Raw genomic sequence first — 22,735 nt, forward strand, 5'->3', positions numbered from 1 at the left:
TTGGAAGTTGTTCTGGTAGTTAACCTGGCTCCCTGCAACCTCCCTGATTTAGATCAGGGGTGCCCTCCAAATGTTGTTGACCAGAACCCCTCTTCTTTCAATCACAGGCGTATAAAAATAAGAGAGTCAGGTGGGTGTTTTAAAGATTTTATTATAAAAATGGAGGCCAAGGCACACCTGTTTACATGACCCCTCGTCACCAATTCCAAATTTTAAATCACCCAATAACTTAATCACCCTTGTTATATTTTCTTGGCATCGGCTCTGAGAAGGGAGAGGGAGGTTTTTCGAATGCGTACATTGCTGCTCTGGTTTGTGTTTTGCACCACAAGTTTGCACGTGGCTATTGTCACAGTGTGGGCAAGCGCCACCCAGAAAGAAGGCCTTCTTTGGTGAAGTATTTACAGGAAAAAAGCCACATCTCTCCCCCCACCCCCGGCCTTGTAATAAAGCGCATCTTCTCACTAATCCCACTCACCTATCTCTATGTGCATGAAAAAACCTTAAGTGCCAGGCCTGCGCTTAAGCCCTGATTCAAGATGATGATTAAGCCCTCCGTATGTCTCCCACTGGGAAAAAGGCAGGGAAGGGGCATCGCCAGATCAATGGGCATAACTGAAGCTAGATGGAGGATTTAAACTGGGCAGGGCTTGATCCCCAATCCAGGCTTGCGCTGTGTGAAGTAATGATTTTTTTAAAAGGAGAGTGCCTCTGAACAGGTACAGAGTGCATTTCCTTCACCCCTGAGAAATCAGACCGTCGCCACATACCTGGGACTAGGGGGAAGAGTTTTCAGGTCAGTGGGTGTGGCCTGCAAGCAGTCTTAGCACCTATTTTTTTACTATAACAAACCAATAACTAAGCATGAAATTGAGGGGTGTGGGGAGGAGAAGAGAGGGGCCAAGCAGGTTGGAAGGGGTGAGAGCACCATCGAAGGCAGGGGGGGGGGGGGAGGAAGGGAAAGCTTTGGCTCTGAGACTGTTCCTGGGGAGGGACACCACATCCCCTTCCCAGCAGGTCCCTTCCTTTGGGTATTATAAAGTGCATTAGTCTTTCAATACTTTGATAGCTGCCCAAGGTAGGTCAGCAGCCCACGGCCCAAAGGAAGGCCAGGATCCCAAAGGCCAAGACAGGGGCTGCCTTTGGGGCAGCTGCCCCGCAGATGCACATCCCCTTCTCTGGCCCCTGCCGTGGGGAGGGAGGGGGGGACGTGGCAGGGCCCTCGCAGTGCAGCCAGTGATGGGAAATGAAGCGCGGGTAGCCGGCGTCGGACTCCACGCTGCCACCAGTGAACTTCCAGAACTGGGTGTCCTTGAAGAAGTAAGTGTCGCCTGCAGGTGAAGAGAGAGACACAAAGGCAAAGCTGAGAACGGAGGGAACAGGTTGAGGCGCAAGCAGTGAGTTATGCCTATGGCCAGCTGGGGGAGCCAGAGAGGCGCCGTCTGCACTTATATACCAGTACATGCAAAGCATGATGCCGGAATGGTCATGGCTCCCCCCACAAAGAATTCTGGGAACTGTAGTTTGTAAAGGGTGCTGAGAGTTGTTAGGAGACTGCCTATTCACCTCACAGACACAGCTGTCAACATTTCCCTTTTTTAAGCGAATTTCCCTTATTCCGAATAGGATTCCTCGCAAGAAAAGGGAAAAGTTGACAGCTATGCTCACAGAGTACAGTTCCCAAAGTGGTGGTTTTTTTATTAATAAATTTTATTTAATAACAATAACAATAAATCAACAATAACTAACGCAACAGCTAGTCCCTCTTCTCAGGGAAATGCAGCTCTGTGAGTTCAATAGGGGACTCCTAATGATTTTTTTAAATATAAAATTTAATTAAACAACTTTAAATATATCAGACTTCCCAAATGTAGGTGCTGGCTGCTCTGGTTTTTGTGTTTCCTCTCTGCACACACAAAACAATATACTCTCAAGGCCCCCATTTCCTTAACATTTCTGGCTACAGGCCTATTGGGCACATGGGTCACACAACAGCCTCTTCTAGAACTGGTTACATTAGAATGGTAGGCTTTCCTTAATTACCCTGGAAAGTTAAAGCATTCCCCATTACCACAACCATTTCCTTCTGTTAGCGACAGTCAGAGCAGTTAAGAAACTGTGGTCTAATTTTTTTTCAGTGAATTTTTATTTGCAAAGCTGTCCAACAAAAAAAGTATGTGTCTTCCCCAGTCCTGCAATTATTGTCAGGGAAACCACAGCCAGGAACAGACACATTTGATACTTTCTGAAAGGGAGTCGGTTTCAACGGAAACATACCCTCGTTCCAGCTTGTGATATCATCCAGGTTATTAGGGACTCCTTTCCAAAGGCTGACAGGCTTGGGGTATCCCTGTTCTATCCGACCCATCCGATCATCATAGCGCCAGTACTGGTCCTTTTCGAAGAGGTACGTCTTGCCATTGTGAGGCCACACAAAAACGGCACCCACAACAGTGCGGGGAGGGAGGCCAAGATCAGACACAGGACGGGGGTAGCCCGGGTTCACCTGAGTATTAGTGAAAACCCAGAAGTGGGACCCTGCAGAGAAGGAGGAATGAATGAGGAAGAAAAAGGATCCATTACCAGAAGAGATTCTAGCAGCCTTATGTGAAGGATTTCCGCAGAGCACAGACTATTTGTATCCTACACTCCCACCTTCCTCTCTAGTCCAGACTCCCCAAAGTATTGCTTACATCAGTCAGACACAGTGAATTAACTGGATCTAATAGTCAAGGCTAAATAGACATTCATATTATTTACAAACTGAATTCTGCTCGGAAGCATCTGAGGTTGGGGGTGTGTATTAAAAACACAGTCGCTTTTGATTTATAGTTTTCAACAGTGTAAAAGCAAGGACCGCTAAAAATGTAAGTATGTCAGACCTTACGGCCTAGCGCACATTTTAATACATACGCAATGTTCAAATAAAATTAGAAATGGTTTGAAAAGGGAAGTTTCTTCACAAGATTTCAGTTCCCAGGATGTTGTACATTTGCACCCTAGAGTGGTTGTTATTAGTCTGCATGTATATGCCACCACTCAGAATTGCAAGCTCAGCCTCCTTGCTGCTGCAGGTAAATACTTAAGATTTCACATTGCTTGGATTCCTGCAGCTGGATCCAGGAAACCTCCCAATTCCCAGGGTTCCAGAAAAAAATCCTAAAGGGAAGTTCATTCTCCCAGTTGTCACCCTTCTTTAAATATTCGATTGCACTCTACTTCCAAAGAGACCAGAAGCCCCATCTTCCATTGTCAGTGCGTCACACTCACCAATGAAGAACACAATTTGGCTGTCATTGGCCCGTTCATAGGCAGCATCAATGGCCTTGAAATCCTGGGGAAGCCCGTTCCAAAACCGCAGCGTCTGCGCTGGCTCTAGGGAAACCAGGTGCTGGCTTGGTTGCAGCCTCCAGAAATGTTTTTCTACGAAAGGGGTTGTACAGGGTGCTATTAGCCAGCTCAGAAACCAAACAACTGTCGCCTCTCCTAAACACACTGTTTGAAAACTCCAGAAGGCAAACAACATGCCACAGAAAACTTTACAAATGCCAATCAGAGCATTGTTCCTTTGCAAGGAGGTGGCACAGGGGAAAGTGTGTGAAAAGAGCACAATTATATGAACATTGGAGCATCAGAAGCTCCCTTCTGCGTCTGAGTCAGACCAGGGGGTCCATCTAGCTGTCTACACTGGCTGGCAGCAGCTGTCCAGAATTTCTGGTGGGGTTCTCTACCTGGAGACTGAACCGGGGACCACTTGCCAAGCAGATCATAGAGATACGGCTCTTCTCAAAGTAACCTGCGCAACCATTCGCTGTGTTTAAAAAGTCATTATTATTGGTGGCTGCTGGAAAAGGATCCCCCCTCCCATCAAACTAGCAGGAAATGGTCGCACCACAGTTCTTATGCACATGGAGTCCTCTGGATAAGAGAAGGATATGTTGTCCTGCAGGTCCAGTGGGCCAAATTACGTGTCATTCAAAGATTTGTTCTCCCAACAAAAAGTTCGGGTGCCCCCAGCCCGCTCCCAAGCCAGCTAATCTGGAGTGGGGGCGGGGGGCGTATTGCTTTACTTACTCTTGAAGAAGAAAACTTCCCCACGGATGTTGGCGATAGCATCAAACCGGGCCTCACAGCGATCAGGTGATGGTGGACGTGGCCTGAAAGGGAGAGAGGGGGGCTCTCAGGATTGCTGCTAACTGGGGATTTGTGAGATCAAGATCTGGCTGGTTCTTACCCTATATTATTCTACGCATTCATCGCTTTTGAACAAAGAGTCTCAAAGCAACTTTAAACTACCCAACTGGTTACTTAACTCTGCAGCCCACACCCCAAACAGTACAGACAACTCTTTCTGTTCCCCTCGCAGCCTCTCCTTGATTTTCTGCCCATGTGTCTGCTCAAGTCTGAGTGCCAAGTCTGGCTCCCTGCTTCATGGAGCTCCTCTTGTTCCTGGGACCAGTCTGAGGTTCCCCCATTGAGCAGACTGACCCCAGTTTAGCAGATCACAGTGTGTGAAACACCTGCCTGCAACAGACCTTCGTGTTTCACAACTCGACTATCAGGATGAGCTCTCGGCATTTCAGTTTCTTTCAGCTCTCCCCGCTTCCCAGTTTACCGTTATATCCCCTGAACCCCCTCCATGCATGATGCCCACTTACCACTTTAGCAAAAGTGGACTGTACAAATAGGCTAGCTGGCCTTGAAGGTACTAATAGATGCTTTGTTTTCTCCCCCGCCCCACCTGCCCCTGGAACTAACATGACTACTCTGGAATTTCAAGCGGACCTGTAGTTACATCACAGAAGTTCGGCCAATGACTATAGAGGGTCACCGATAAGCAACACTGCAGTGTTTAGGTTCCCTTTTCCTCTTAAGAACTTTGTCAGCTAGGTCGTTCATATGCCCCCAAATACACAAAAAGGGGAACTGAAAGCAAGAGAAAAGCAAAACAGCTTCCTCAAGGCAAGTGTGCTCATTACAGAGCTGGAATTTAAGCCTAGAGAGACCCAGGTGCACCAGTGTAGCTGTTGGCCTGTGTTGGATCTCATCAGGAAGTACTGATGGGATATTGGGCTCTGGGGGCCTGAAAGAATCCAGCAAAGTTTTCTCCATCTCCTGTTTTCAGTCATCAGATCCCATCTTCACTCTCTGACCTGACTGGCCAGGGCTGTTCATCTCCTGTCGGTTGCCCTGGTGTACCCAAAGCTAGCAGCCAGTATGCTAAGACAACCTAAAGAAAAATTTGCTGTTGACTAGGTTTTTTTGGTTTTTCTGGGTTTCTGTGCCATAGCTAGTCCGTATTCCCCCACAGTTAATTTAGCTCCAACGCCTACAGCAGGGGTAGCCTAGGTAGTACCTTCCAGATGTTTTGGACTATGACTCCCATCAACCCCACTCTGTATAGCTCATGGGGTCCAGGATGCTGTGGGCTATAGGTCAGCAACATCTGGAAGTACCCACTTCTTGTGGGGTTTCCATATGACAAGGAAGGATACTCACCCTTGCGTGGGTCTGTCGGGTGGCAGGTCAGGGATGGGAAGGTCTGTGGGGACTGGAAATTTTGGGATATCGGAATCTGGGTATGAACCTGACGGACGCTTACCTGCAGGCAATTTAAAAAAACAACAACAATGAGGGGGGGGGGGGAAACGAGTCAGGAAAAAACATGAAACATACATCCAAGCACAAGGTGTTCTCTGACATGGGAGAAAACGGAAGAGAGAATACGTATGTATTCAGAAGGATGATGGAATAGAGAAATTGAGATATTCTCTCTTTCTAGAGGCAAAGTATAGATGGCCTTGCCTCACCTTATGCAACTCTATGACAGGATGTCAAAAATAGACGCTTACAAGAAAATGAAGCAAGCAGTGACATTATGAAAGAAAAAGCAGAAACTGAGACGGAAGAAAGAGGACGACCCAAAAAGGGGCGGCGTGTGCAGAGATGCGGAGAAATCGATGCCCAAGACACCTGCTGTGCTATCTGAGGTCACCTTTGTGCCTGAACTCAGTGGATGAAGTAGGCCTCCCCGTCTCCGCTTTGGAAGGGGCCCAGATTCTTGTGGGGGCTGGAGAAGTTTGCTAGGTCAGCCTTGGATTTCAGCAGTCGCCTGGTCAGTATAGGCAGCTAGGAATTCTATGCAGGCGAGTGAGCTGGCTTAACTCACTCACTTACAAGGCTGATCTTGGCCTTTAACCAGCCAGTGTGGAATTTACAGCTCCTGCTCTCTTACTTAGTAGGTTATTTAGGGCAGGGTGTTGGCAAATCAAGCTGGTAACTTTTGGCAAGGCTGCACTGGGTGTGTTTTACTGCACCCTAATTGCCAGCTGTGTGTGTGTGTGTGTGTGTGTGTGTGTTGGGGTGTTATAAAAGGATACAGAAAGGAAGGAAGGGACAGGATGTGATTGGAAGAAGGAGAAGAAATGCTGGCCATTGAGATGGGAAGACAGCAGATGAAAACAGGAGGGGACTGGCTAGTCTCTCACCATAGAGTTGTTCAATCCCCATGGCATCATCCTGTGGCAGCTGGTAGAGCTCAGGCGACCCAACAGGTCCCTGGTAATAGGGCATCATGATAGATTCCTTGATGGAAGAATGAGACAGCCCCAAGGCATGGCCAAATTCGTGAACTGCTACGGCAAAGAGATCTGTGCCTCGACCTGATATCAGGAGAAAAGGGAAAGGTTACCCATGGGCTTGGCTTCTTCTCCCTGCCAGCCTCTCCAATCAGGTGTTTTATTGTGGTGTATTCCTCAGCATGTTCTCAACACAACAACAGCACATCAGCGAAGGGTCTGTTCTGCTTTAGTTTGCGCTGCGATGTATCCCCAATGCTTCCCCATTCTTGCTATCCAGAGGGAGCTACAGCGCAACAAAAGCGGGGGCAAAAATATATGCCAAAGCATTTGCGGTGTGATTTCAGCAGGAAGTTACTGGAATGAAAGGAAGCGGGTGCAACCCTCCCAAAACTTTTGCGTGTGCAAATGGTATCAAAAGCCGGAATAGTGTCTGACTTCCTAGCAGGGACGTCTTAAGTATATCCGGCGCTGTGTTGCAAAACTCCCTCCGGCACCCCGCCCCCCCCCCCGGTTTCCCAGAGTTGTCCACCTTTTTTTAGGGAGGACAGCACTGCTGGTGGGGCTGGAGGAGGGCGGTTCCTCTGGCAGGAAGGAGACAGAGGCTGGAAACGGCACATCCCAGCTCAGCTGGCCGCTTTGTGCCACGGTGGCCACGGCAGACGAAGGCTCTGGGCGCAGCGCTGCTTCGGCGTGGCATGGTGGAGGCAGGCGAGGGCGGCGAGTTTATGCCAGGAGGTGCTGCGTCCAGCCTCCGCCTCTTCCCTGGTGCCCTCCAAAACTTGGTGTCCTGGCGCCCCACGACACTAGCCTCTATGGGTAAGACGCCCCTGCCTCCTAGATCGCAACATGAGTGCAAATCATCATGAAAACACACAACTAAAAGGCTGTCTGGAGGGACCCTGATTCTGAAGGTACCTGGATACTTGTTGTCCGGGTCATGTATCCATGTCTCTTCATCATCGAAATGAGTGTCGCCAGAAATGGGGTGTTCCCCGGGGAAAAAGGCGTGGGCCAGGGTGCCTCCAGGCCCATCGAATGGGTAGCTGTCTTCGTGATAGGAGCGGCTGAAGTCCACTACGATGTCAGCTTGCCCAGAAGTCTCCTCTCGGAAGGTCAAAGCTGAGGAGCGGCTCCAGGCCCGGAAGGCGAGGGAAATAAGTTCCCGGACTTTATAGGGCTGCAACTGGGAGGCGCGGGGGAAGGAACGGATGCTGCCGTGGGAAAATGAAAAACGAGGGAATAAGGGAGAGGAAGACAACAGATTGACAGGGTTGTGAGCAAAAAGATGGAACCCTGGGTTCTATCGAATGTTGTATCTACCCAGAAGAGATCCATTGGAAATGATAGGTATGACTAACTTAGGCCCATTAATTTCAGAGGACCTACTCTTAGTTGGATGCAACCCATAAAGCGAGGGTGAAGAATCTTTGGCCTTCCAGCTGTTGCTGAACTACAACTCCCATCAGCCCTAGCAAGCATGGCCAAGGGGTAAAGAGGATGGGAATTGTAGTTCAGCATCTTCTAGCGGGCCAAAGATTCCTGACACCTGCCCAAAAAAGGTAGTAAAACGACAGGATGTCTAGAATAAATTAAAAAGAGTGGGAAATGGAAACAAATCGTTTATAGCGACACAAACCAAACCATTAAAATATTTTAGTGCAAAACCACAGGAAGAAAAGAGTAACAGGAAGTGAGATGTGGTTTTACCCACTCAACCCCACCCTCTGCTTACTGCCATGTCAAGCTGGTCTTCGTCCAGACGCTGTCGCTGAGAGCATAGCGTCTCCTCCTGCGCCGGCGACGCATCAACTCCGAGGTGCCAATGATGTCAGGAAGGGAACAGCGAGGGTGGCTCATCATGTCCAAGGTCTTCTGGTCTGCAAAGGAGAGGAACGTAGGCCACATCCACACCATGCTCTTAAAGCAAGCACGGGACAAGCAGAAAACGTCTCAGACCTGCGCTTTCTTAGCACACAACAAGCAGAAGTGTGGAAGAGCCCTAAGACTCAGTTATGGTTGTTGGACGTTTCCCCCAAACCTTTCTTGTCCAACCACTTGGAGCTCTCCAGGGTGCTGCCCACCTCTCTTGCTTGCTTTGGAGGTTTTGACCCCTGCTTTGCCTGATCTTGCCTATCTGGACCTGGGCTATGCCTTGCCTTCCAGAACCTGGCATGACTTTGCTTCCTGGATCTGCAACTAGTGGCCTGTCATCCCTGGATTCCGGGCCTAGCACATGCCCCCACTGAAGTTGGAACCCTGCCCTCTAGCTGAGACCAGCTGTGCTCCAAAATTCAACTTGGGAGCACCAGGTGTGCTCCTGAGGAGCCCTGCCAAGGTCTCAAATACATCTTTTCTGCTGGTGACTACATTGACTACACTGCTCTGGGCCCAACATCCCATAGATGATGATAATAATAATAATAATAATGATAATGATAATTTATTTATATCCCGCCCTCCCCAGCCAAAGCCGGGCTTCAGGGCGGCTAACAACAGTAAAGTAATACAGCATTCTAAAATCAATTCATTCTAAAATCAGTTCAAAATCAAATTAATGGCAACCATTGGGCCAGAGTTCTGTGAGGATTACCAAAGGGGGTGGTGGTGGTCAGGCTGTGCCTTGGCCAAAGGCCTGGTGGAACAGCTCTGTCTTGCAGGCCCTGCGGAAAGATGTCAAGTCCCGCAGGGCCCTAGTCTCTTGTGACAGAGCGTTCCACCAGATCAGAGCCACAGCCGAAAAAGCCCTGGCTCTTTGTTGAGGCCAGCCTAACCTCTCTGTGGCCCAGGACCTCCAAGATGTTTTTGTTTGAAGACCATAAGGTCCTCCGTGGGACATGCCAGTTGACTCCTTACCTCTCTCGCCCTGACCCAGCCACTGTGATCCACGCGACGGTCACCTCCAGACTTGATTATTGTAACTCACTCTATGTGGGGCTGCCCTTGAGACTGACCCAGAAACCCCAGTGGGTGCAGAATGCCACGGCAAGACGCCTTACGGGGTCCTCGCTGCGGGATCACATTCACCCAGTGCTATACCAGCTGCACTTGCTCCCGGTGGAGTACAGGATCAGGTTTAAGGTGCTGGTTTTAACCTTTAAAGCCCTATACAGCCTAGGACCCTCGTACCTACGGGACCACCTCTCCTGGGTGAGGAACCTTTTCAGTCTGACAGGCCTGATCTTTAGACACATGCTCCTGTCAGACTTTAAGAGGCGCATATGGGCTCCGACCACATGGATCATAATGGAAAACATGACAGAAAGCTGTGAAATGACTACGTGTCACATGAGACAGGCCCTCATTGTGGAGGCAAGAGCAATCTACACACGCTTAGAGACGTTTTTACTTACACTTTCCCTGGTGTGAAAGGCTGAGATCTGACACCCAAGAGACCTGCCGGAAAGAGAGACGGCAACACATCCCAACCGACACTAGGGGTGGGGAGAAGGTGTAACCAGATTCACATTCTCCCAGTACATACCCATCGTCCCGGTCACAGGCAGTCCTGCAAATCTTTGCATTGTTCTGATGGCGCTTTTCAGTTCCTCTGGGCTTTGAAGGCGAGCTGCCCTTGGGTCTGGTTGAGGGAGGTAGCCGTAGCGGGTTAACCACTCCTGCGAGGATATAATTAGTGGGGGTTTGTTAGTCAGTAGGTGGACTTCCTGGGAACTCTTGGAACTGTGACTATGAGAGGAACTGAGGAACTCTCAACATCCTTGACAAACTGCACTTCCCATGATCCTTTGGGGGAAACCATGACTGTACAAAGTGCTATGATACCTGTTTTGATGTACAGTGCAGATGGGGCAATACTCTGAACACTCCATTTTTTACAACTCTTGCTTCCTTTTTGCAGCTGTTTGGTAGATTTGGGGGATTGAGTGAAAAATGCAAAGTTGATCAAACAAACCTGAAGTCTTGTATGTCCCTGTTCAGGGTTTTTCCTAAAAACACAAGTGCACACATGAGACCTGGGCAAGCAGCCTGCTCTTTAGTCTGTTGTGCAAAGATCTGCAGGTTCCTAAGTACCTTCTGCTCAGCATGCTTAGAAACCTCCCTGTGCTCCATAAGACATAACTCTCTTAGAAATCCTTTGCAGACCTTGGTGTTCAATGTGACTAAGGTCTAAAGAGGAGTCTGCACACCTGTGGCTGCTGGAGGATGGGACTTGAGTGTGTATCCCTCACCCCATCAGTGATTTTCAGCCATCTGTATTCAAGTGAATGCAGGATCAGAGCTTAAAAACCCCCCATCACATTCTATTCTGATTTAAAGAACGTGGAAAGCATGGATGAGGAGGACCTCCCCCCCCCAATTATTTCAGTCCATATTTGGTCTTCTAATTATTTTCTGTGACTGAGGAGGACAGATATTCTTGAGGGGATTCCCAACTTCCCCTTCCTTTCCCCTGAAGTGAGTGGTGCCTTTCTTGCTACTTGAGGGGAATTGAGAGCAAGGAAAAAGAACTTTTTTATGCCTGCAGAGGCTTGGACTCTCTGAAGGGAAACAAACAAACACGCACACACAAACCCCGCAACACCCCTGTATCTTTCTTAACTAAATAAAGAGGAAATGGCTTTTCCTTTTTAAAAGATAAAATCTTCTCGGGAAATTAGCATGCAGATAGTAGCCCCTGAGACTACTGCATGGTGAAAGAGATTGGGGGAGTCCGATATATAGCCCCCTACCCCCAAGCCATCCGACTCCTCCAACCATCACCAAACTGGAACACACCTTCTGCATGCTTTAAAACCACAATGTTCCCAGGGCTCTAAATCATGTGGGGGGGGGGGCAGCCTTCTGGCTGCCTTGCAAGGTGCTCGGCCCAGAAGCTGTCCCCACAATTTCTGCATTGCAGGGGGTTGGACTAGATGACGCTTGGGGTCCCTTCCGAATCTATGATTCTGTGGCAACAGTGGGATAGGGCTAAAGCACAGCCCTGTAGCTCCTCTCACCGCACCCGATTCCTTCACCTATTCTGAATAAAGGCACCATGCTTTCCTTCCTCTTCTGGCATATCTGAACTACAAAGATATGTATTAGTCTGGGACCAGCTTGATGGCCGAGGCTTTGCCCAAAGTTATCTTGGAAATGGCAGCGTGTGATTAGTGAGTTGCAGAACTACAGGTCCCTGGAAGAAGGAAGTTTCAGCCATCACTGACATGCACCTTCAATCAGCCAGCCAGGTAGGCACTCCAAAATGCCCTTTCTTTTTACAGGCAGTCGGTGAAGGATGAAGAGAGAGAGAGAGAGAGAGAAAGAAAGAAAGAGACAAACACAAGAGCAGGAGAAAGAATGGAAGAAATGAGCTATCCAATGAACCCAACTGCCAGGAGATCCCAAACAGACAAAAGGACAGTTCTTTCCCCCCCCCAGGACATTATTATATTTACTATTTTTGGAACTTGCTGTCACAAGATTGGGGTGATGACCCCTTTCAAAGAGAACCAAACAAACTCACAGAAGATAGGTTTATAAATGGCTCCTAGTCATGATGGCTAGGTGAATGGGGCCAGCCTGTTGCCCAGAGGCACCCACGAGGCTCAGAGATAGTGTGACTCGGAGTATGAATTGCTGGGGCTTAAGAGGGCAAGAGGTCTGCTCTCTTGCTTGTGGGGATACAGGATGCTGGGCTAGACGCTTTGCCCCCTTGCTGCACCTCCTCAGAGCAGACACACCGAAATCAGTGGACTGAGGATGGTTGTGCCCTTTGATTGAAATGGCCCTTCTCTGAGAAGAACTATAACACTGGGTACAATCCACAGTCTGCTCCAGCAAGGCTGTTCTTCAATTCTCAAAGAAAATTGTGAAGTGAGACAGGGAGCCGGACACTTGACCACCTTCCAAACTCTTGCAGCTTCCGAAAGGTAAAGGACTCCTGGACGGTTAAGTCCAGTCAAAGGTGACTCTGGGGTTGCAGCGATCATCTCGCTTTCAGGCCGAGGGGGCCAGCGTTTGTCCACAGACAGCTCTCTGGGTCATGTGGCCAGCATGTCTAAACAGCTTCTGGAACAACGGAACACTGTGATGGAAACCAGATGGAAACACGGTAACGCCATTTACCTTCCTGCCACAGTGGTACCTATTTATCTACTTGCACTGGCGTGCTTTCGAACTGCTGGGTTGGCAGGAGCTGGGACAGAGCAACGGAAGCTCACTCCATCATGGGGATTCAAACCGCCGACCTTCCGATCAGCAAGCTCAAGAGGCTCAGTGGTTTAGACCACAGCACCACCCACGTCCCATGCAGCTTCCTGGGCTGTGTACACACTGTACCTTTAAAGTTCATTTGAGGTACATTCTTTGTCCTCAAAAGAATTCTAGGCACCTGTGGTTAACCCCTCACAGCCTTGCAGTTCCCAGAAACCCTCAACAAACTACAGTGCCCAGAATGCTTTGGGGGGAAAGAATGTGCCTTAAAGGCATACACTTGTGTATGTAGCCTTTGTTCTGGAGTTTCCCTGAGGAAACGGAGGACTCAAAGGGCTCTCAAGCCTTTATATGAATGCATGTGTATAAACTTAGTGAATGTGCCAAGAGTGTCCCTTGAGGAAGCTTTCCACTGTGGCTCTCAGAGTTCAAAACAAACTTTTAATCACATAATTTGTCTCGTGGGCCTCTAAGAATGGATTCAGCTGAAGGTGTTGAGAGTTTCTATTATGTTTTGCATGTTTATAAGGACTCTAATGCTTTGCATCCAAACTGGCTTTTGATGAATGGGCTTCATGATCTGTCAAGCTTGTCTAAGTCTGTACACACACACACACACACACACACACACACACACACACACACACTGCTAGATACAGTATATATATAACAAGGGAAGGCTGGAGCCACACTGTAGTTTGTGTGGTTGCCAAACTCCATCACGATGGGAGAGCGGCAGGCATGTGAGCGAGCGAGCAGCACGGGTGGCAGATGGTCCAGGCAAGCTGTTTAATGGAGGGGAGAGGCACTTTGCAGAGCACTTTGCCAAACCTCTCTGTCGAGTGCGTCCCCATCTCAGTTAAATACTGCTGCCGTGAGGTTTAATGAAGGAGGGAGGTCCTTCAGAAAAGTGGCTCTGCTCATCCATTAAAAAGACTTGAGGCCAGCAATATCAACAGTCCATTGTCTTGCTCTTTCCTGGCATGGTCCTGAGCAGTTTCTCCCAGAAAACCTGCTCTTTAGCGCTAAATCGGAACAAACAGCAATCCATGGGAAACCCGATTTGTTTCCATTCAGCAGTAAACCGCAGGTTTCCCAGGGAGAAAGCAGCACGGCAAACAGGGGTGTGGATAAGCCCTTGGTATAAATTCAACACCTGACCCAGGTTTTCTGGGGCAAGTCTGCACAGAAAGCCTAAACTAACGGTGATGGCTTGCTGAACCCATTCCCCTTGTTCACACAAGGAGCAAGTGATGTGATAACTGCTCTGCAATTGACCACCACAACAGCCTGCTGTGGGACGAGGAGAGGATTCATGGATACCCACAACAGAATGAAGCTTTCTTTTGTTTTCAGTTTGGAAGATTGGGGTTTTTTTTCCTGTATTGTGCATGCAAGGTTTATTCAAGCTTTTGCTGCCTTTCAATATTAGCTGCCTACCCCATGAAAAGGTAATCTAGAAATATCGATATGCATAAACAAATCACAAGCAAGCAAACTCTGTCCTGTCCACAATGACATGTCCACCAACATGTCACCATGGAAAACCGGGATGCGTGTCTCCCGGGATGTGCTCCTTGTGCAAATCACGTGACCTGCGCAAGATTGCGGCACCAAAACGGGATGTCCCAATTTAATCAGGGCAGTTGAGGGGTATGCAATGACTGGCAGCGGCTCTCTAGGGCAGGGGTCAGCAAACTAAGGCCCGGGGGCTGGATCCGGCCCAATCGCCTTCTTGATCCGGCCCGCGGACGGTCTGGGAATCAGCGTGTTTTTACGTGAGTAGAATGTGTCCTTTTATTTAAAATGCATCTCTGGGTTATTTGTGGGGCATAGGAATTGGTTCATTTCCCCCCTCAAAATATAGTCCGGCCCCCCACAAGGGCTGAGGGACAGTGGACCAGTCCCCTGCTGAAAAAGTTTGCTGACCCCTGCTCTAGGGTATCAGACATGGGTCTCTCCTGGAGATATCAGGGGTTGAACCTTGGATATTTTGGAAGGCTCCGTCACTGAACTCCAGCCCTTGGAGGAAGAGTGATGGGAAAGCCTTCTCTGCTCAACACTCTGCAGTCAGTCTGAGCTGACAGCACAAGGCTAAGTGGATGGACAGCCTGCCTGGCTTGGTGTAAGGCTGATTCCTATGTAGTCCCAGAAGGGGATGCTGCAAAGACCGAGTGCTGATCTCATGGGGGAGCTCCCAGCAACATCCTCTGGGCTGGAGGGTTGGCCTGAGTGAGCTTCACAGATTCCCGATTCACCACAGCCCCCTGCCCTGCTCAAAGGCCCCTTTGTTTCGTTCCCTGAAGGCTGCTGTGGAATCCAAGAGCCGCCCCCTAGTTTCTCTGGACCCCCATGACCTCCCCACAACCAGCCCTTTTGCACCAGTTTCCAGGATGGACCTTTCTCCTTCTGTGTATCTATCTGCACAGAGGCGTGAACACACGCCCTGCTGTTTCCAGCTGGTGGGATATGGGTGAGTTGCCATTTTCTCTTAGAAAGGTCAAGCGGCTGGCGGAAATCATCTTCCCAGAGGAAGCACAAAATAGGTAGCCATGGGAACCAGTGGAAGGAGTCCAAACCGAGAGCGGCTAGATCCCAAGATCTACTAGTCGGAAGGGATCCCCCCTCTCCAAAGAATTGGGGTGAGCATAAAAAAAATGGTGCAAAGAGGAGGGAGGGTCTTATTGCCGCATCCCGCAACACCGCAAAACCTGCCTGAAAGTGTAGTATGAATCATTTATAATAAAAGCACTTTTGAAAATGTGCCGAACACTCTTCAATATTAATTGCGTTCATCGTCACTAATGGAGCCCACAAGGAGGAAATTGTTCCCCAGCAACTGGTACTGTTCAGTGGTACACTGCCTCTGAACATGGATGCTCCATTGAGCCATTGACACGGGTGGCGCTGTGGGTTAAACCACAGAGCCTAGGACTTGCCGATCAGAAGGTCGGCGGTTTGAATCCCCGCGACAGGGTGAGCTCCCGTTGCTCAGTCCCTGCTCCTGCCAACCTAGCAGTTCGAAAGCACCTCAAAGTGCAAGTAGATAAATAGATACCGCTCCGGCGGGAAGGTAAACGGCGTTTCCATGCGCTGCTCTGTTTCGCTTAGTCATGCTGGCCTCATGACCAGCTGTATGCCGGCTCCCCCGGCCAATAAAGCGAGATGAGCGCCGCAACCCCAGAGTCAGTCACGACTGGACCTAATGGTCAGGGATCCCTTTACCTTTACCTTTTAAACCAGCAACCATCATCACATTTTGCAGCAGTAAATTCCACACACCAATTATGCGTTGTGTAAAAAAGGAAAAGAATTGTGGAGGAGGAAGAGAACAGAGCCCACCTAGTCTGGTTTGGTGTGTAAAGCTCTACCGCTAATCTAGAATATGATCCCACACAGCCAGAGATTGTTGGAAGTGCAAACAGCAGAGATCATTCCATTTGTGACATAAGTGTTAATCCTATTAATGTTAAAGTCAAATGGTGTTGCTTAGCAACTATACAGGCATGATCTTCCTGTACTCTGATTGGCTGTTTAGTTCTGAGGGAATTTTCCTCTATATGTGTTGTACAAGATCTGAACCAGGAAAGACAAAATCTCTCTGTTCTTTTTAATATACACTATTTCTCTTTATTCTGCTCCAAAAACTGTTGTCAGAACTTTTCTCTCTGGACTGTTTTCATTATTTAAGTGACTTTGCTAAGAGGGATTAGGCACACTGCAAAATGTAGTTGTCTGCAGAAAGAATAGCAGGAGGTTACTCAAGAAAGTGAGCCAAGCTGCATGTTGCAGGTATTAGCAGTAAAAACCCAGAGTCTCTAGCAAGTTTGATTTGGGGAAGATGGGGGAAGGGAAGTCTATTTCAATGGTCAGTTATGGCAATCACGCTCAGAACATGAGAGGCAGGAGCATCCGACGGGGGCATTTTTATGTGGCCCTCAATTTTAGTTTCAGTTTGAGTGTCTCGTGTGCTGCTTGAATGCCACAAAAAGTATTTTGAGAAAAGGACTCCTCCACAATCTATTTAATGTGGTTTGTTCATCTGATTCATAGATGCAGGAAACCTAAATGTTGTTGTTTGGGGGCGTCTAAAGAAAAACGCCCCAAATATGCCCAAAGGAAATGAATGGATATGATGCACACAGCCCCATGCCTGCCACTATTATTTTATTATTTATTTATAAATTTACAAACCGCCCTATACCCTGGAGGTCTCAGGGAGGTTCACAGAAAAGATCCAACATTAAAACCAATATATATATATATATATATATATATATATATATATATATATTCAAAATAAAAACAACAACCCAATGACACCCCTCCCCAGGAAAAAAAAAAGATGCCACTAGCATCTTAATGGTTCACAATCCTACAGATACAAGCTTGTCTGTACATTTGGCTCCCACTGGCACTACTCTTGGAAAAGAGGCTGATGCAGGAGAAAGATATTAAGATGGCAGTGGACTTCTGAACTGATCCTGGCAGCTAGAGCCACAGCTGAGATGTTTCCACTTCGTTAAAAGCCACAGAGACTTTCAAGTTTATGTCCCCACTTTTCCTGGCGAGGATCTTGTATCTTTAACAATTTACTCCGTTGAAGGGTTCTGCCTGGCACTGATCTATTCAAAATGCAGGAGTCCTGCCCTCCAAATTTTGGTGGCAAACGCTTTCAATGAGCTAAACACTGGGAAAAACTGGGCCCTGGTTTTCCGTTCCAGGAAGGACAGGTGCACATAGTGATAGTGGTGCGTTCAAGGTCGGACTTTAGGGTACAGAGGGAATGAGCAGGAACTTAGTACGAGCAGGAAGACACCTCCCAAATTGCAAATCTGGCTTGTATTTTGGAGTAGCTACTGGGAAAGAGCCATAGCTTAGTGGCAGAGCATCTGCCTCGCTGGGGATTGAACTTCTGCTTGCATCTGCAGGTAGAGCTGCCTGAAACCCTGGGGAGCTTCTGCCAGTCCGAGTAGACAGTACTGAGCTAGATGGACCAATGAGATGACCCAGGATAAGGCACCTTCCTGCATCCCTAAGTGACACTCAAAAAAGGATATGTCCTTTAAGTTCGGAGAGTGAATGGCAATCCCACTCGTGCCTTAATAGCAGAAGAACAATTGTTTGGCAGCACGAGGAGTCCTATGTCTGGAAGCAACACCCTAAGGCACATTATCAGCAAAAGGGAGGCCCCCTACTCCAAAGAATAAGTGCATCGCTGAACTGCAGCACTGGGTCGCAATGGTATACCAATTCATTCTAAGCAAAGCCTTCTATTCTGGGAGCAGTTTATCTAAGACAGGGGTAGGCAACCTAAGGCCCGGGGCTGGATGCAGCCCAATCGCCTTCTCAATCCGGCCTGCGGACAGTCCGAGAATCAGCATGTTTTTACATGAGTAGACTGTGTCCTTTTATTTAAAATGCATCTCTGGGTTATTTGTGGGGCATAGGAATTCATTCATATCCCCCCCCCCCCAAAAAAAATATAGCCCGGCCCACCACATGGTCTGAGGGACCACGGCTGAAAATGGTTGCTGACCCCTGATTTAAGAGGATGCTAGCATTTTTTAGTCAGGTTTCTTCCAGGTGTGGGCTTATTACTGTAAACGGGTTATTGTAATATTGAAAACAGGTCATTTGCAAAAGAGCTGGCTTTTAAAATAAAAGCTTGCCAGCTTTTTCCTGGAAAGGGTCAATCCAGATTAAATGAGGCTGGGCAGGAAGAGAGGCTGGCATTTTGATGCCATTGTGCATGGAGAAGCATCCATCCCATAATTACCACCCATCTGAAAGCACCCTTGCGCAGAAGCCTCTTTCGATGTGTTAGCATAGAAGAGTGCATGTGTCTCTGACAGTTCCTCTATCTGATTATATTATCAATTCTGCAATTCCCCCAGGAATTAGGAGTGTGAAGGGTGGGTGGCGATATCCTATCCTGCAACAGGAGCAGCAATGATGAAAGGTGGTGGGCAGCTTCAGCCACCAGGACTCCTTGACTTTGTTAAGTGAGCTGATCAAGTCACAGGGACTTGGGGGTGAAACTGTGGGATGCAAAGTTAGAAAAATCTGCAGGATCCCAATGCCCAGACTTATTGAGACACAATCTGAGTTCAGCAAGTGTACAGACTCAAAGCTACAGAGGATAGCTACTCTTTGAACTTGCCTTGCATTATTTAGAAAATGATTCAAAAATAAGCAGATTCCAGGGGTTTGTCCCCCCCACCTCGGGCAAAGGATGGTATTGGGGGGTGGGGACCACTCAAAAAGGACAATTAAAGGCATCAAATGAGAAAGGACAGACAGATGGTGGCAGATCTCTCAGTTTTTCTCCAACAGAGGACAGAATATACCCTTTTCTGTGGCTATAGATAAAGGGTGGGGGGACAGGATACAGTGGTCAGATTGCACATTACCAAGAGGCAAAAAATTATCCCTAGAAAACTGAGGCAGGGGGGCAGGAAGGAGAAAACAGGGACTAACTAAAGGGATCAATTATTTCCCAACAGCAGGCAATTTGAAACACGAAACCTCAAGGAAATGGATCGATTTTATCCCTCTTTCAGGGGCAAGAGATGAAGAGATAGGAGCTCCTCCTTCACCTCACTCCCAGAGATTTTGGGACAGAGTCCGGCTCCCACTTATTACAAACCCCTGGGCATATTTATTTTTTCCACAAACATCGACAAGTCCTTCCACAGCCCCCTCTAATTCCAGGCACCAGCTTCTCCCCAAGGGGGTCCTGGCCAGCAGAACTCCTCCCCAGCTTTAACCCCTGAACCCTAATGATATCCTAGAGAATCTGCTGTCCCAACTCCCCATAAACACTAGATCCCCCCCCAAAAAACCTCAGGAGTCCTGACTCCTAGCACCCTTACCCTAAACCCCCAGACCCAGCTCTTTCCTGAGAAAACCCAGGCATCTTGGACTCACCAGCCCTCTGGTCATCTCCTGGGTGCTAGATGGTGCTGCCCTGGCCTGGGGGAAACTCCAGAGGCAGAGAGATGCCAAGAGGAGCAGCATCTTTGCTTTCCTGTTGAGGCACTGATGCCTCCAGCTGCAGCTCTGGCCCTATACAGCAGCTCCTGTTTCCCCCGCCCCCTTCCTCTCTCAGTTCTCTTTCTCTGCTCCTGCTGTGAAAATCCATCCCAGTCACAGAGCATCCCACTTTCCCCCCAGGGGAAGCAGATTCAGAGGGGGATATGGGGGGGAGGGGGGACAGGAACTCTTGGGTTTCCTAGAAGGGGGAGCAGGGTGGGAAGTGGGGCTCAGTGGGTCTTGCAAGGTGAGTGTAAGCTACTCGGAAGAGTTACAGCAGCACGGGGTTGGAGTTAAGCAACTCTGCAGTCCTAAATACTCTGGGTCAAGGGTATAGCTGTCACCCCACTGGGAACAAGCCCCACAGAATTCAATAGGAGTAGGCATGGTTATGATTGCAATGTCCGTCTTCTGTGGGTCTTCCTTCTCAGTCAACATGAGACTTAAGGCTTTTCCAGACTGGTTTTGGGGGTTGTTGTTCACAGGGAGGTTTCTGCAACATATCATTGACACGGTAACAGTGCGTTAGTGCTGGGTTTATACAGTGGTACCTTGGGTTACATACGCTTCAGGTTACATACGCTTCAAGTTACAGACTCCGCTAACCCAGAAAAAGTGCTTCAGGTGAAGAACTTTGCTTCAGGATGAGAACAGAAATCGTGCTCCGGCGCCGCGAAGGCAGCAGGAGGCCCCATTAGCTAAAGTGGTGCTTCAGGTTAAGAACAGTTTCAGGTTAAGTACGGACCTCTGGAATGAATTAAGTACTTAACCCAAGGCACCACTGTCCTGGACTGTCTACACATCATTCTGCTTTATTACTTGTTCTGATAGCTTCATATTCCCTCATTGCAGCTCTATGATTCCATGATCTAGGCAGTAGATCACCGGACCTCTGTGGTAGATCACTGCTGGATCACTTGCTCAATAACTTTGGCTCTCCTTCTTTGTTCCTAAAAACATTGACCTGAACCCCCTAAAAACAGGGCTTTCATTCCTAAAAAAAGCTCAACAAATTTGACCTGAACCCCCAAAAAGGAGGTAGATCACTGCCAGTTTTTAACTCTGTGAATAGATCGCAGTCTTTTGATGCTTCCCAAAGGATACAGCATTATTGCTGTCCAGAGGGGCAATCTTGTGCTTTAGCACAAAAAATGCAAAACACTCATGTGCACATCTGTGGTATGAAAGTTACAGGATTTCAGCAGAAAGCTATGGGGCATGCCCTAGTTTTGAAAACGATGCTATACCTCCGGTTTGAAACTTTTGCTGGCGCAAAGCAATATTGAAAGCAGGGGCATGATTTACTACATTTATACCCAAGGTCTTCCTCCTGAAGGAAAACAGACACGACAAAACATTTAAAAACATTCAGCTGATCTGCCACCATCATGAGCACAAATAATCATAAATGCAGAATAATAATAATAATAATAATAAGTGTGGAGGGGACCTTATACTAAATGCTGGTTTGGTTAAACAAAAGTCAGGACACCTGGGTTCTGTTGCAGAGGAGGGGAGGAAACCGTCTAGACCAGCCTTTCACCAACTGAGTCAGACAACCAATTCACAAATCCCTGATCTCTCCCCCCCCCCCGTTATCACGCCCCCCCCCCCGTTTCGCTTTGCTTCGTTTTGCAGAGGAAACTAACACATCACACTCTCACCTCCCTTTGCTCAATTTCTTCCTAAACTCGCTGCTTAATTTCCTGCTTCACACCTGGCTACCTCCTGATGGGACTCTAGGGCATCCTAATGGAGATAAGCTTAGAGGTGGGGGAGGAAGGCCGGGTCTGCAAGAATGGAAGCTGCAAGGGGTGAATGGGTCCGTGTACAAACACCGGATTTGAAAGGCAGGTGAGTCAAAAGTTGCAGGAGTTTGATCCAGCATCAGCAACTGCCCTCCCGTGACAAATATATTTTAGCACAAAGCAAAAAGGTCTTTACAAAATACTCACGTGGAAGGATGCAGGAGGAACATTTAGAAGAACTGATTTCACCCCAGAAACAGCCGCGTTGCACTATTTGGGGAGAGGGCTCCGTATTCACAGACGCCCCGCAGATTCACACGTGCATGCAAATCGTTTTATCTCAGGGGCCGAAAACGCATGAACGGCCCGCAGTGAGAAGTATGTACTGCGGTCTTGGAAGTGATAGAAACGCCCAGTCTGTCACCTCCTTTGGCTCTTCCCTACACTTCACGTTGCCTCCCTCGTGTAATTGAACGTGTGCACGTGGCCACTTTCCCTTCTAGTGGGTCCTGGTAAGGCAACCTTTTCCTGAAACGCTCTCGCCTCCTGAAGGGCTGCATACGTTGTCTGTTCGGTCCTTATAGGACTTGTCCCGTCCCCCCACTCCCAGTTTCACATATTGGGGCTTAGCTTTAGAAGCTGGGAAAGAGACGATGAGAAGCATGTGCAAAATGCATTTAGGGCACCCCCGCGTGCAATTATGGGGCAGGGCTCTCAAGAAAGCGCCAGCCCTGGCTGCTTTGTTTTAACTTTGGATAGGCTGCAGCCTGACAGGTCAAGTGCAAGGAGGAGTAAGCTTACGTTGCTCTGGTTACGAGGCAAAGAGGAGCCAAGCAATGGCGTCTTAGTCAAACATTAACAATGGCATTAAAAAAAAAAAGAAATCTAATCTTGACAAAGCAAGGCAAGTGAGTAAGCTAACTGCTTCCTCCTCCTCGGATGAGCCTCTTGTGTTTCCCAGAAGACAAGAGAGACTTGCATTCAGCAGATGGCCTTGGTTGTTTGTTGTTTAGGCTCCTTAGCCTTATTCAGGCATTACTCTCTCCTCACAAAAATGCTGCTCTGGTAAGAGAGCATATGCTGGTCTTTCCTCTGTTTGGGACTCTCCAATAGAGATGTCTTCTGGGACAGCACACCCTGTTCAAACTCTTTCCAGGGTTTGAAGGTGTGGTGGTGGCCCAGCTATTTTTGGCTTACAACAAAGGGACTCATGGCAAAGAT

At 48.3% G+C, this 22,735-nt stretch overlaps 1 protein-coding gene across 2 annotated transcripts; it reads right to left on the reverse strand.

Annotated features, from left to right (window-relative positions):
* Nucleotides 1–133: 133 nt before the first annotated feature.
* Nucleotides 134–22,229, reverse strand: MMP25 (matrix metallopeptidase 25). 2 transcript variants are annotated; one of them, XM_077917002.1, is made up of 11 exons: nucleotides 21,722–22,229; nucleotides 19,662–20,259; nucleotides 10,063–10,195; nucleotides 8,314–8,458; nucleotides 7,497–7,792; nucleotides 6,489–6,662; nucleotides 5,500–5,602; nucleotides 4,075–4,157; nucleotides 3,271–3,423; nucleotides 2,278–2,538; nucleotides 134–1,331 (listed from the first exon to the last, which is right to left on the reverse strand). In XM_077917002.1, exons 2-11 carry the CDS (start codon nucleotides 19,749–19,751, stop codon nucleotides 1,084–1,086), a joined length of 1,686 nt encoding a protein of 561 aa, XP_077773128.1. In that variant the 5' UTR covers nucleotides 19,752–20,259; nucleotides 21,722–22,229; the 3' UTR covers nucleotides 134–1,083. The 2 variants fall into 2 exon arrangements, with proteins under 2 accessions (XP_077773128.1, XP_028559061.2); XM_028703228.2 differs by lacking the exon at nucleotides 19,662–20,259 and having other exon boundaries at nucleotides 21,722–22,224.
* Between the last annotated feature and the right edge of the window lie 506 nt (nucleotides 22,230–22,735).

This window comes from Podarcis muralis, chromosome 13 (assembly GCF_964188315.1).
Source record: "Podarcis muralis chromosome 13, rPodMur119.hap1.1, whole genome shotgun sequence".
Taxonomy (NCBI): domain Eukaryota; kingdom Metazoa; phylum Chordata; class Lepidosauria; order Squamata; family Lacertidae; genus Podarcis; species Podarcis muralis.